The 14,683-nt window shown below is 52.1% G+C and overlaps 5 protein-coding genes across 5 annotated transcripts; 3 read left to right on the top strand and 2 right to left on the bottom strand.

The window, feature by feature from the left end:
* Positions 1-986: 986 nt before the first annotated feature.
* On the top strand, positions 987-2,884 carry N7481_000238 (eukaryotic translation initiation factor 3 subunit D; the record flags this gene model as incomplete). Its single annotated transcript, XM_057259457.1, has 3 exons — positions 987-1,194; positions 1,330-1,982; positions 2,054-2,884. 3 exons carry the CDS (start codon positions 987-989, stop codon positions 2,882-2,884), a joined length of 1,692 nt encoding a protein of 563 aa, XP_057127289.1.
* A 979-nt stretch (positions 2,885-3,863) lies between these two features.
* flbB lies at positions 3,864-5,364 on the bottom strand (the record flags this gene model as incomplete). Its single annotated transcript, XM_057259458.1, has 5 exons — positions 3,864-4,326; positions 4,417-4,977; positions 5,034-5,121; positions 5,186-5,194; positions 5,232-5,364. 5 exons carry the CDS (start codon positions 5,362-5,364, stop codon positions 3,864-3,866), a joined length of 1,254 nt encoding a protein of 417 aa, XP_057127290.1.
* Positions 5,365-5,889: 525 nt separating this feature from the next.
* N7481_000240 (uncharacterized protein) lies at positions 5,890-7,431 on the top strand (the record flags this gene model as incomplete). Its single annotated transcript, XM_057259459.1, has 1 exon — positions 5,890-7,431. The coding sequence occupies one exon, from the start codon at positions 5,890-5,892 to the stop codon at positions 7,429-7,431; it is 1,542 nt and encodes a 513-aa protein (XP_057127291.1).
* A 1,016-nt stretch (positions 7,432-8,447) lies between these two features.
* N7481_000241 (putative arsenite resistance protein Ars2) lies at positions 8,448-11,218 on the bottom strand (the record flags this gene model as incomplete). The annotated part of the gene is made up of 3 exons (XM_057259460.1): positions 8,448-9,011; positions 9,072-11,062; positions 11,122-11,218. The coding sequence occupies 3 exons, from the start codon at positions 11,216-11,218 to the stop codon at positions 8,448-8,450; spliced, it is 2,652 nt and encodes an 883-aa protein (XP_057127292.1).
* A 975-nt stretch (positions 11,219-12,193) lies between these two features.
* On the top strand, positions 12,194-14,062 carry N7481_000242 (uncharacterized protein; the record flags this gene model as incomplete). Its single annotated transcript, XM_057259461.1, has 2 exons — positions 12,194-12,210; positions 13,168-14,062. The coding sequence occupies 2 exons, from the start codon at positions 12,194-12,196 to the stop codon at positions 14,060-14,062; spliced, it is 912 nt and encodes a 303-aa protein (XP_057127293.1).
* Positions 14,063-14,683: the final 621 nt, after the last annotated feature.

Genomic DNA, 14,683 nt, shown 5'->3' on the forward strand with positions numbered 1-14,683 from the left:
GCGATACCTGTGCTTGCCCTAAGCGACCTTCTCTTGGCCGTCGATCACTACTGGTCCAAGCGCGATCTTGGGGCAATTATGTTCGAGCATAAACTAAGAACTCCTGTCGGAGCCAATAGTTAGCGGGGCTTGCATTTCCATCGTTGTTCCTGGTGGTCGGATCGAAGGGTGTTCTTATCAGTGGAGCCGCATTCCGGGGGGGGCCGAATCCTGGTTTGGCGAGTCAAGTTAGTATCCAGTGATATCTATCGAATGGCCGTGCTAATGCCAAGAGGCTGATCCACTGCAAGGAACAGGGAGATTCCGGCGAACGAGCTTGTGGAGGTGCTCACAATTGATAAGGTGGACAAAAGCAAATCTGCACTGTCACCTCTTCATACCCACCTAGGGACAAAAATGGATGTATCGAGGAATTTGTCATGGGCGCGTAGTGCGGGAGGAAGATGGAATCGGAGGCGGAGTCACGTCCATCCGAGCAGCTGGTGATAAGCTTCCTTTCGTTGATTGCAGGAAAGAAGTCACTCCCGTACCGAGTTCAGCGAACAAGGAATCCCCGGGTCCGGAGCTGTGGTTCACTCAGATCGGCACTACATAGTGAATCTGTCGGGAGGCATTGGCAGTCTGTAGCCGAGTTCATTAATTGTAGTGGCTACGTCTATACCGGGGCCCCAGAAAGGGAGATGTGAAAATTGAATCATTTCACCCAGTCCAAATAGACACTTTCTAAGTCACCAATCATGCCAATCATCCTCTATTTCTTATATCTCTGAATCTACGAGTATTCTCAAGTATACTCGAGTATACTCGGAATGGGGCAAGATATGCACGTGACCTCCCGTGACTGTGGCTTGACCCGTGACTGTGGCTGGTAACTCCCGTCGTTGTTGTGGCTGTGGATGTGGCGGTGCCTCGCGACACAAAAACTTCCCGCAAATCCTCCCCCCACCAAGCCAAACCTCCTCCACCCATCTTCAATCGCTACAAAAATGGCTCCGACTTCGATTGCGGATCTCGTGGCCGCCCTCCCCTCGGAGGAATCCTGGGGCCCTGCCTCCTCCGCCGATAACATGCTGAACGGCGTCCCCTATGCCCCTTTCTCCAAGGGAGACAAGTTGGGCCGTATGGCCGACTGGACTGCTGAGTCTAAGGACCGTGAGCGCCAGGGTCGTCAGCAGTACAACCGCAACTTCAGAGGTATGTTTTGTTCTCCTCTATTTCTATTTTTTATGTTTTATTTTGTCTTGTTTTGGTTTTGGCCAATTTTTTCTTTGCTGGCTAGATGATCGACTTTGAGAACCCACACTAACTATTTTTCTTTCGTCAATAAAGACCAACAGGTCTATGGTGCCGGCTCCGGCAGTCTGTTCACCGTTGCCACTGCCGAGGACGAGTCCTCCTTCTCCGTCGTTGACAACACCCGCACCTCGACCAAGCGTACCTTCGGCCGTGGCGGTGGTACCGTTTTCCGTGGCCGTGGTGGCCAGCGTGGTGGTATGGGCCAGCGTGGTGGCCGCGGCGGTGCTTTCCAGCGTGCCGGTGGTGGTCGTGGCAATGACCGCTTCTACGACAACCGTGGTGGCCGTGGTGGTCGTGGCGGCGGCCGTCGTTTCGGCTGGAAGGACTACGACAAGCCCCAGCGCACCCGTGAGCCTTCGGTCAACATCCGCCCTGAGTGGCAGATGCTGGAGGAGGTGGACTTCACCCGTCTGTCCAAGCTGAACCTCGACGCCCCCGAGGGCGAGGACCTCGAGACCTACGGTTTCCTCCACTACTACGATCGCTCTTACGACAAGCCTCCCGTCAAGAACGCCGAGCGCAGAATCCAGGCCCTCGACCGCGCCGCTTACAATGTGACCACCTCCCAGGATCCCATCATCCACCAGCTGGCCGAGAAGAACGCCGCCACCGTCTTCGCTACCTCCGACATCCTCTCCATGCTCATGTGCGCCACCCGCTCCGTCTACTCCTGGGACATTGTCATTGTCCACCAGGGCGACAAGATCTACCTTGACAAGCGCAACGGCGCCTCCTCGACCTGGTCACCGTCAACGAGAACGCCTACGACGCCCCTCTCGAGGTCTCCGAGACCTCCGCCAAGCACGACCAGATCAACACCCCCTCCGCCCTGGCCATGGAGGCTACTTTCATCAACCACAACTTCGCCCTGCAGACCGTCACCGAGAACGACGAGGCCAAGGTCTCCTTCGCTCAACCCAACCCCTTCTACAACGAGGCCGAGGAGACCGAGCCCCTCGCCTCCAAGGGCTACAAGTACCGCAAGTTCAACCTCGGTCTCGAGCGCGACGAGGAACCCCTCCAGATGGTCGTCCGTACCGAAGTCGACGCCGTCATGAAGAACCCCACCGGCGGCGCGGACCAACAACTCATCGTCAAGGCCCTGAACGAGTTCGACAACAAGGCCCCCGGCTCCGGCAACGCCCTGGACTGGCGCTCCAAGCTCGTCTCCCAGCGCGGTGCTGTCCTCGCCACCGAGATGAAGAACAACTCCTGCAAGCTCGCCCGCTGGACCACCCAGGCTATCCTGGCCCAGGCCGACGGCATGAAGCTCGGATTCGTGTCTCGCGCCAACCCCCGCTCCGCTGCTGGTCACGTCGTTCTTGGCGTCGTCGGCTACAAGCCTAAAGAGTTCGCTACCCAGATGAACCTGAACCTGGGTAACGGATGGGGTATCGTTCGCACGATCGTTGACCGTATTCGTGAGCTTGATGCCAATGAGCCTGCCGAGTCGGTTAAGAAGTACGTCCTCATCAAGGATCCTAACAAGTCTGTTCTGCGTCTGTACAGCGTTCCTGCTACTACCTTTGAGGAAGATGAGGAGGCCGAGATTGAGCAGGAGGAGAAGGCTGAGGAGTCTGAGGAGTAGAGAGAGATATCCATTCGATAATGTGCTTTTTCTGTCTGGACTAGATCCGAGTCCTATATTACTATTTCTTTTTTCTTCTCTTTGGATGTGCATATGTTGAAAAGTTTGATAACGACGATCTGTTACGATTGTGCTTGAATTCAATGTTTCCACGTCAAATTGTCTAGTCGAGTAGATGTGTTCCAGCCGTATTACTACTATTAATACCTACCTTTAGTAATACTATTTAGTAGTGAGCACTAGCTAACCAGTGTATCATTATGAAGCACCTTGGAATCTGCCATGCAAGATGGCCAAGTCATCACCACCAGAAATGGTTCGACATTTGAACTAAGATGCCCTATTTGCCAGGAACTAACTAATCTAAAGCAAGATCAGAGGGATATATTGAATTCATACCAGTGCAGACCAAACAGATAATAAATCTTAATGAGCACCAAGATTCTCACGCTTTAGTCCAAAAGCCTAGGAAAAGAAACAACTGATAAGATAGAAGTAGGATACTCCAGCGGTACACTGGTACACACAGCACCCGTCTGACTGTTTTCAAATATGTACATTTCCAAAGCAGGATAAGAGAAGAGAAAGAGAATCAAGAAGATGAAGATGAAGACGAGTGACACAGAAGAGAAGAGAAGAAAAGGTAAAAGAAGTATCATATGAAAACCTCAATGGATGGAAGAGGGTGGAAGCGGAGATAGAATGAAAATATAGGAAAGGGAATCAGAGAATTTCTCAAAGAGAAAAAAAAAAGTTGTTTGAAGAGAGATATCAAGAAGAGAAGTAGAAGGAAAAGAAAAAGGTCGGCCTTCAACCATAGAAACCGAATCTCAACGGTTTAAGCTAGAATAGTACACACAACAAGAACACGCCAAAAGCAAAGGGATTTTCCAGACATGAAATTTCGTAATCGTTTCTTAATTTTCGCAAAGCTCGCTTTTGATTGGGGGCTCCAGGGAGTCTGGAGGATTCAGTCAAATCAAGAGTAAATCGCATCGTCGCGTTGGCGAATCACGCTCAAATCAACATTGGTGCCTAGAACACTGCTCAAGCAATCGATCAGCTCGAAATCTTCGACGACGGCCCCGAAGCCGTAGCAGCGGACTTTAGTGTTGAGTGTTTCGATGATGATCTTGATGTCATCGCGGCTGAGGGACGGGTAGAGCTCATGGTTCTTCAGGCACTGTAGAGCCATGATGGGAGTGATTTGACCATCGGTAACGAGCTGGCGACTCAGGTTGAGGAGCGTGCCGAGGTTGGCGAGCGGTAGGTCTGGCGCTTTGTGGGGATAGGGTTGTTCGGGTGTTGTGTTTGTTATATAGCTGGGCGGTGGGCAGGTAGCCATCAAGGCGTGACCTGAAAAGGGCATATCCTCATCGTCGGCCTCGGTGACGGAGCGACGACAGAGATAGTCGGTGTGTTCACGGCAAGGACCTTCCAGACTATTTGTAGGTTAGCAGTGTACAGATGGAGTTGAAAGGGGACAACGGGAGCGGGGCGCTCGGGGACTGGGGAAGAAGGATGTGGCGTACGTTAGAATAAAGTCAATCTGGAGCTGTGGGTCACTCTCAAAGGCACCGCTCATCGCAGGGACCGGAGGAGCTGCTTGGCAAGCGGACCGATCCATCGCACCCATACTGTCGCCGGTGCCAGCGTGGTAGACCTGTTGTGGGGGAACAAAAGCCATCGCGGGCGAGATATCGGGGTGCTCCAGACCACCACCACTCCCACTACCAGCGGTAGGACTCAAACCAGGAGATATGGAGGTTGCTGGGGTGGTATGTTGGTGGCTGATCGAGTTTGCGAGGCCGGCAGATTGCGAACCTGCGCTGCTGGCGGCGACGGGGCTGGACTGGAATGGGACAGGAGGGCGTTCCGCCCGACGCTGCTCGAGCTCGGGTTCGTAGTGGATGCCATGCGCAATGAGGATCTCCTTGAGGATATCGTTTTCGGTGCGGACGGAGTGCAGGACCTCCTTGTGTTGTTGCAGTTGAACATTTGCGTCGGAAATCTCCGATGTGTAGGCTTCTCGTAACCGCGACACTTCCGTCTCCAGGGCTCGCATATATTGTTCCTTTCGTTCGCGATGGGTTCTGCGTCAGGTTAGACGATGTGTGGGGGTTGAAGAGGACAAGAGAATAGTGTATACCGCTGAGCCTGACGGTTGAGCTCCTGTCGACGAGTCAAGGCCGGTTTGCTATCAGGTTTGGGACCGCGACGTTTCGGAGCCTGGGAATCTGGGGAGAAGTCAGTATGTGTGCGTGTGCGTGTGTGAATGTGGGGGAATCGGAAGCGACTCACCTCGCGGGGCTTTTTTCACAGCAGCAGCAGGGGGGGTTATTATTACCACCACCGAAGAGCTTGAAGAATTCGCCGCCAAAGCCGGCTCTTGTTGGGGTGGAGGGTTGTTCTGCGATCGATCGCACCGAGCTCCCGTCGGGCGGGATGGCCCGGCGCAAGGAAGTCAGCATGGAAGCCATGAGGTTGAGTAGATTTCGGCAGAGAGGAGAATAGAGGAGAAGGGTAGAGGAAAGTCAAAAGTCAATAGTGAAGAGAGCAGAGGTCAGGCAGAGTATCGAGTAGACTGTAGTTGAATTCGCAGCAGCAGCTCGACACCCAGACCAACACACCCAGACCAGACCATAAGAAATGCCAAACTTACCAGGCAGATGTTGCATCTGATCCATGGGATACACCCCACCGTTAGCCATGGTGCCAGTGAGCAAGGAATGTGTGGAGTGGAAGAGTAAAGTTCAGTAGAAGAAGTAGAAGAAGAAGAAGAAAGTCGGGGCAAGCACAACCGTTGAGAAGTGGATGTGATCGATCGGTCTTGGCATGCCCACTTCTGCCCAGTGCACTTCCTCTGTCGATACTCTGCCGATACACCTCTGTCGTCAATACTCTACCCTGTCGATAGGTCAGTCGATACTCTGTCGACTGTCGACTGTCGACTGTCGATGTTAGCCCCTGTCGATATACCAATACGCTATTGATACTCGCGATATATGGGACCCCTGTCGACTCTGTACGCTGGACCTCTGACTAGTTCGCTAGCTCTGACAAATACTATGGAGATCCTCGTCCATGTCTCTGCCCCGAGCAGCGCCGCAGATGATGCGCGATACCGTGCCCAGATCGCCGCCATCATGGCCCTTCAGCCAGTCTCCGCGGGTGCTGGTCCTGGTCCTGCAAGTGCTGCCGCTACTCCTGCTACTCCCAGTATCCCCCGTATTACAAGTACAACTCGGGTTGCTTCTCCTGCTGCTCCTTCCAACACGCAGTCGGCCGGGACACCCGGTTCCCCTGCAGCTGCAGATCGCCGACCTCAATCTCGCTCTCCCTCTCATCCTCTCTCTCGCCCGGGCCAAGAAACTGGCCCAGGCACTGGTCCAGCCCCCGATCTCCAGCGGGTCTCCAGTCCTGCTCGCTTGGACACCATCGGGCCCGAGGCACTGGCCCCGGTGCCTTTAGTTCGTCTGCAGCAAGAATCAGCGTCCACCTCCAATTACTTTCCCACATCCAATTACAATTCCCTAGAACGTCCAGTCAGCGTCATTCCAGACTCACAACCATCGGAACAACCTCCAAATCCTTCATGGCCTGAAGACGATCCTCGTGCCCCGACTCCACCCCACCCCTCTCCCTACCGGCACTCGGCGCAAGCTAAAGCTAGCCTGGTCCCTGCACTGCAATCAGACCTGGCTAGCCCTAGGCAACCCCCCAAACGCCGTCGTCTCGAGGCCGAGGCCGAGGCCGAGGGAGAGGTAGCCGCCCCCAACATCACAACCACGGCTCACGACGCCCCGATCACATCGCTCCTCCACTCTCTCCCTATCAAAATCACACCCCCACCGCCCCCAATCTCCACCTCTCCCTTCATCACCCACATCACTCCAACTCTATCCATGCTCACTCAGCGGCTCAAGCCGGAAAGAATATACAAACCCCTCCGCCAAACTAGAGATCTGGATAAACTAGAACGCGGGTACTGGGCTCTCCGAATCCCCCTTCATACAGCACCAAGCCAAGACTCAAATATAGCCCACTCTGCTGCTGCTGCTGCTGCTGCTGCTGCTGCTTCACACAACCCAATCCAAAAGCCCTGGGACATCCCCTCCTTCTACCGCTTCTGGTCCTTCCTATCAGATTTCATCGGAAAAGACGCCCGAGCTGGCTGGGGCGTATGGTGTATTGTCGAGCAAATCAATAAAGCAGATCCTACTGCTGATTCCGATACTAAAGTACAATCACAATCACACCCACACTCACTACCCTCAACTGCATCAACTGATCTAGACGATCCCTCTCCTCCTCCACCTCCTCCTCCCCCTTCTCACCACACAGGTACAAAAGCTACCACTTCCACCACCACTCCCAAAGAATCCCCCATCCCTGAATCTCTATCCCTCTCGCTGAAAATGTATGCATGGGGTGAAGTCGCAATGCATGTCTATCTCCTTCTGTTCCTAGCGAGTGAGCGGAGGGTTAGAGGTATGGGCGCTGAGTGGCGCGATTCTGGGGAGGAGGTTGTCATCAATATGCCGTGATGATCGGATCGGATCGGATCAGAGCTGATCTGTCCTGATCTGGTTCGATATGCATATATTTGTTTTTTTATGTACGATGTACGATGTACGATGTACGAATCGATGTTAATGACAATTAGTAATACTAAATAATGAGAATGAGAATGAGAACTTTGGAATGAGAAAATGAAAATGTAAAATTCCCTGTCTGAGGTATCTACTAGTATACACCCCGATAACTTGAACTCGAACTCGAAATTATGCTGCTCCCGTGGGCACCTACTAGCAGTAGTATGTAGACATTCCAGTACCACATGTACTACCACTGGCGGTGCTAAGGTTTACTCATGTCCGAGTCCCCTCTGTCATGTTTCATTCTACCGAGTACAGTTGAAACACAAACACCCTACGAACCCGGATGAAACGATGACCAGTTTGCAGCTCAATTCACGATCGAATGATATTGTACATGCTAAACGAACTTTCAAATAGAAAGGATCCAGGTCCAGATTCAGGTCCGGGAAATTTTAAGACCAGATGAAAAGAGAAAAGAAAAGAAAAGAAAGCAGACGACAAGGAACAAGAAGTAGTGAAATAGCCCAGGCCAGGTCGGCCCGGGCCACACCTGGAGCATGGCAAAATCAGGGGTGTGAAAGGAAAAAGGAAAGAGAAAAAGAAAAGAAAAAGAACGCAGTACTGCAAATGTGGTCCCGAGCTCGAGGAAGAAGTACGGAAAAGATCTCGATGATTCGAAGAGAAAATAAAAAAGAAATGAAAAAGGTGAGAAAAAAAAAGGAAAGAAAAGAAGTTCAAGAAGGAAAGGCGGGCCATGCGCAGTAAAGTAAGTTTCCCATTCATTCCATCCATTGCGCCCACACACCATTTAGAAGAGAAGAGAAGAGAACAGAACAGCCAGAATAGACAGAATAGAATTGAGCCAGGCGAAAAGAAGCAGGACATCATCGACCTGAGCCGAGTCCAGTCAAGTCGCTATGTCATGTGAGTGAGCCCGAGCCCAGGACAAGAGAAGGCTAGTGCTAATAGTTCAGCTCTCCACTACCGGACCCACCCACCGCATCGAGGTCCTCATAGCTCTTGATACTCCGCCCCTGGACCGCTTCACGCGGAGGCATAGGCTGCTGCCCACCACCTGCACCCATTGCATCGGGGAACGGGTTATTGCCGACCATTCCGGCGGCAGGATGGCCCGAGGGAGGGTAACGGCCCCCGCCGTACATGTTAGACATGCGGACAGGGCTGAGTCGACCGTTTCCGTTGGGCCGCCGGCGGTCGTAGGGTCCAGGTCGAGGATTGTGGCGGATATTTCCTCCGCGGCGCATGGCACCAGGATGGTGGAGACCAGGACCGTCGCTGGAAACCATCCCATTGCCCCAGGGGCCTCCGTTCCTGGACATCATGGGCATACCCGTGCCCCGAACTGCGAATCCGCCGGGCACGTCTGGGTTGTAGGTATATGCCATCATTCCATGTCCGTGTGACGAGCCGCCTGGGCCGAACGGGTTGTCTTCGTTCTTCTTGGGGTCAGGGTGGGGTATCAAAAGACGCGATGGGTCTGTAGCGAATCTCTTTACAAGTGCCATCTGGAAGAAGGGTTAGTGGGTGCCATGAGCATTGTTGAATATTCGAAAAAGAAAACTCACCTCACTAGTGATATTCGCCCGGAATGCTTGGTGGCCCGGGTTCTTGGGCGGTTGGCCTTCAGCTCCACGTCCGGTGGTGTGATTGAGCCAGAAGCGCTCGGCCGCGAATTTCTTCGAACAGTTTGGCAATTTGCAGTCGAAACGAAGTTGCTTTCCCTCATCGGTGCTCACAGTGCGCTTCAGAACGTGGTTTGCCAATAGTTCGTCAACAGTGGCCTCTTCTTCATCCATGCAGTTGAATTTGCGCAAGTCGACGGATTGCGGGTCCAAAATCAGACCCAGTCTATCTTCGAACCGCTTCACATGCTTGAAAGCAGTTTGCAATTGCTTCTCGTTCTTCGAAACAGGTCGCTGGTTTCGTCTTTCTTGCGGCGACGACTCGCCATCCTCCGGCAGCTCCTCGTCCTCGGCGGGGAAGTCTGTGCCATTGACGCTAGCATCAGCGACATCCTCAGCCCGCTTAGAAAGAGTGCCGCGTGGTCGACGAAGGTGACCTTGGCACTTTTGGGTAAGTCCATGAACCGAGTCACTCTCATACACACAGTAAAAGCAGAAGTTGTGGACTCGTCGCAGGTACTCCACCATCAAGTCCAAGTTCTTCTTTTGCACCAAAAGCTCCATATCGTCGACCTCATTGTTTTGGTGCGCTTCCTTCTCTTCACCCTCCTCCAATTCCCCGTCCTCGGCATCCTCGTCGAATCCATTATCTTGCTTGATGCTGACTGGGCCAGTGACCGGAGGCTGCAGCCAGCCCTTTCTCTTTAAGTCCTCAACGCGTTCTTCGATCTTGGTAGCTGCGCTGGCATCATAACCCAACACTTCGGTCAATTCTGCATCCATCTTTTCAATCAAACTCTGCGCAAGGCTCAGGTCGGCTTCGATTCTTTTCGGGGCGGAGTACAAGTCCCAAAGTGTTTTCTTGGACAAGGGAGGTGGGTTATGAACTCCCATGTGGCAGGTGAAGTCGCCATGCACCGGATCATGGATCTTCTTCTCATTCACAGCTTCAAGAGCTTTCTCGGCCGTGTTGGTGACGGCACTGCCATTGCCAGTGTGGTCCTGGTCAATGTCAAAGTTCTCGCCCTCCTCGTCACGGCCATCGCCACGCTCCACGACATTCATCGTATCTGCCGCGGGGTGCAGCATGACCCATCCCATGCGGTGGAATTTCTTCTTTGGCCTGGGATCGGCAAGACTGAGCCATTTGAAGCCACCATCGCCCTCTCCAAGATGCTCCTTGCAAAACTCCTCGATCTTATCGCGACTGATATTTGGAGCCAATGTCTTGATGAGCAGGGTTGGCTGAGAAAGGGTCTCGTCGCGCAGATCCGCTCCACGAGCTGGGACTAGATCTTGACCACCTTGGGTTTCACCAGCAGTGGTAGTCTCGCCCTCCTCCTTCTCAATGACGCCACCGGCGCCATCATGCTCGCTCTTGTGGATTCCTTCCAAAGAGAACTCATCAAATACACCTTCGTTCAAATCACGCTCCCATTGCTCAAAGCCTCCCTTCCGGAAAGCGAGGAGGCGGCTGCGGATGGGGTTCCGCAGCTCATCGTTGTAGCGTTCCTTGAACCATTCGTCATCCCGGTGCTTCCGGACAAGAGTTCGCGTGAACTTGATGAGATAGTCCTTATAATCCTTCTCAAGTTCAGCCTCTTCCTTCTCTCGGTCCTCCAAGGCCTCACGCTCCCCTTTGATGCCATTGGTAGTTCGGTTTGCCTCTCGATCCTGTCGCCACCAAAGACGATATTCTTTGAGTTCTAGCTCGAATTCGACGGAGAGCGGATCGGGGTATACGATCGGCGGTGAGCGGTTGCGATTCCCGGGGGTGTATGTGTCCCTGGATGAGAAGGGCGAACGTCGGCGTTCTCGGGGGCGTCCTTCGCGAGGACCATAGCTGTCTCTCGGGCGACGATCCGAAGGTTCATAGCGATCGATTCTGGCGGGAGACCGCGAGCGACCATGGCGACGGCGACGATCTTGGGGGGCTGGGGGAGGAGTCAGCATTGAAGAGTTTCAGCAACGGGAAAATGAAATTGTGCCCTACAAGGAGATCGGCGTCGAAATTCTCCGGACGCTCGTCCGAGATACGAATCTCCATCTCGGGGTCGTCCCGGAGACATGTGGTCGTCGAATGAATCCATCTCGGCGGAGGTATTCCTGATGGTTGGTGGTAAGCAGTTCACGGCTTCTGCCGCAACCGAAGGTGTTCAGAAGCCCCTGAAGGGTAGCTGGATGGTGTTATGAACCAGCAAAGTGAGGGCGTTTGCTGGATAAGCCGACGGAGGTCTGGTGAACAGTGTGAAAGAGCTAAGATGTTCCATCGTCAATGTCAGATCGAGCAAATCGGAAAAAAAGCGGAAGGAGATCGGTGTATTGCAGCTGGTGGTTTCAAAAGGGACAGAAGAGACAATGTGATCGGGGATTGGAGATAAACAAGATGAAGTGGCCGTCGGTACGGCAGCTCCCGGGTGGAGGAAGCATGTCTTGACCGGATCAGGCGAGTGCGGAGGGTGCGGGGAGATTGAGAAGATGGAAAGAAGAGCGTGACATCTCGAGCATGCGCTAGAGAACAGCAGAAGAAAGGGAAGTGCGCGGGCTTGCGAAAGCGCGAGGCCAAAGCGGCGCAGTTGCGGTCTTCGGGGGAGCAGGCAGAAAGATGAAGCGGGGAAAACAGATGATCGGATAAGGGGGGGGGAGCCACAAAAGGGAGGAATGGGAAAGGGTAAAAAAAAAGGAAAGGCAACCTACAAGAAGCCTTAGAAGAAGCGATTGAGGCAGTGACAAGCTCTCAAGGAGGGAAGATGGAGATGGAGATGGAGATGGAGATGGAGATGCGAAGGGAGCGACAAGCTGACTGGGGCGGAGGTGATAAGCTAGTGAAGATGGGGTTAGTGGGTCACCTGACGAGTGAGGTATACAACTTGAATCAAAATCGGGTAACTAGAGTTGACAAGAGTGGGTTTAAAGATCGGGGAATCGAGAATTGGGAATTGTGAGAAGGTCGGACAATATTGAGAATGCCGGTAGACAGACAGGGGTAACGGTGGACAAGGAGGACATGTCTAAGGGGGAACACGGCGGGCTGGGGGCTTTGTTTCACATCAAATACTCTCTAGATGGCAGGCTGTCCCTGGTCAGTAGGAAAGTACTATCTACAAACAAGTCATGGACAGCTGCAGCAGGGATATTAGGGTAGTCATACACAGCTGCGATTGCATTCTCTTTGTCTTGGTCGTGACAGACGATGCATGTTCAGCATATATGGCCAAAGTACTAGAATATCGACCCCACCCGAAGTGAAGTATCAAAGACAAGCAAATAAATAGGTAGGGATAAGAGAAGATACGAATAGTGAGATACCGATAGAATAACCCTGATTCAGCTGCAATATTCAGCCGCACGCTCAAACTAAATTTCAATTGCGACTGATACTGCAGGCGTCTCCGAGTAGAACAAAGAACAGAGGACAGAAAAGCATAGATGCAACTAGGGACCTGCTGGTTCTAAGACCTTGAAAAGGCATTACTATATCATTTGCACGACTGTGTACTAGTATGTAAAATTGTACTAGTATCCCCAAAGATGACTTCAAAGCTGGCTTCAAGTTCTAACCACCTGGACATATATTGGATTGGAACCTCCAAGGCTTCAAAGTCTCGTTGCCATCTATGAGTAGCGATTGATGAGTTATGACGTAATCAGCTGATGTACTAGCATTCTACTAGTATTGTATAAAAAAAATAGAGACTCATTTAATTTCCATGGATGTTGCAAGATTAACACAAGAAATATCTTCATTTGCTTCGAACTATACCCTTTGTAACTAGTATCTCAGAGTGACCACTTTTCAAGATGCAACTGCCCTAGCTAATCCATACCTACAAGCTTAGAGAACTACTAAATTCCCTTCAAATAACTCAATCTTCTCTCCTTCACACAGCCCTGCACTATTCGCACTATCTGCATTACATAGTATATCTACTCAGTCTACTCCACCATCAAAATAGGCCCAAGGCCCGTGCACACCGGATAACCACCCGCCCTCCCCCACATTCCACAAAGCACTGCACTACACCGTATCACAACCAAGCTCACAATGGGCGACCTCCTCAGCTCGCGCTGGGCCCCCCGGCGCGAGCAACCTCAGATCATCCAACAACTACACCCTCCGCCGCCCACGCTCCGAAAACCCAATTCGCAACCACACCCCAGCCTCCACCTCCACCTTCTCCTCACCAGTCCGCAAACCAAGTCCCCATCCAACACCACCACCACACCACCTCCAACACCTCCAGCTCCCCCCACACGAAGAACTATCCCGCTTCATGAAAATCGTCTCCCGTCTACGCTGGAAACTCCCCTTCTTAGCCGAAGCATACAGACTAGCAACCATGACCACACCAACGGACTACAACACAGACGAGAATCCAAGTCTAAGCGCAGAAATCGCGCACGCGCAAATCATGTTCAAAATCGATTTCCACGAATACTACGCCCTTCTCGAACGGGCTATTGTGCATTTACTCGCTATTTTCAATATTAGCGTTTCGTCGCGACGACCTGCTCCAAGCTTAAATACTTTCGCCAACGGCACGGGAACAGGATCACATCGCTACCACGCAAATGTTCTCCAAGCCCTCGAAGAAGAAACAACACCCCTAACTCCCGTCCTCGGTTCCGGAAAGACAATCGCGCTTCTGCGGCAAGCGAAACAGTTACGGAATCGGTGGAAGACGGCTGATATGACTGCGGAAGAGAAAGGGCGGGATCCCCAGTCTGATCGGGATCGAAGTCGGGACGAGGTGCTCCCGCTGTCGAGTTATAACTTTGAAGAAATTATTATGGGGATTTTTGCCGGGCTTGAGGAGGGGTTTGTTAGGGCTCAGGCGCATGTTGAGCTGTGTCGAAGGCCTGAGGAAGAGGCTGGAGTAGGGGCTGGGGCTGGGGGAGGGGGGTTCGGAGGCGGATTGGGAGTTTATGGTTGATGCTATGGATTGGGAGGCTGTTTAGTACCAACTACATTCATACTAACCCGGACGGCAGGTGGTCTTGCCTAGGACTTGCATAAGATGGTGTTTGGGGGGGAGTTCTGTTTAGATTCGCATGGGTCAGCGCTGGTTTCGCGGCCTTTCTTTGTTCGCTGAACATATGCTTTTTTTTCGCCGTCGCTGTATCTACAAAGCAAACGAATATTCTTTCAATGGGTGGGGGGGTTATTATGGAGGGACTAGGTTGTACTTTTGTACATATCGCTTGGTTCTGAATGGTCATGCTTGATGCCTTAGCTCAGGTCAGGTCGGTCAGGTACCAGAGTCAAAAGGATATCGGACCAATGAATATCTCATGTCATATTTTAAGCTACGGAATACATTCTACATAATTATCTAGTACAACAGTTTAGTTTATACTAGTTTCCGTCGGTATGGGACTATCCCTTCCTTTGCCCCTTCCAAGACCCTAGTACCAGTAGGTATGAAATTGCAGTATAGAACAATATCTTCATTCAAATGGTATAAGCATGACAAATTGGTCCCATATTCATCCATCAAAAACGAAAAAAAAGAAAAACAAACAAAACACAAACAGAAAATCATATCATCCAGATT

This window comes from Penicillium waksmanii (genome assembly GCF_028829765.1).
Source record: "Penicillium waksmanii strain IBT 27052 chromosome Unknown utg000001l:1.0-4852451.0:1.0-4856178.0, whole genome shotgun sequence".
Taxonomy (NCBI): domain Eukaryota; kingdom Fungi; phylum Ascomycota; class Eurotiomycetes; order Eurotiales; family Aspergillaceae; genus Penicillium; species Penicillium waksmanii.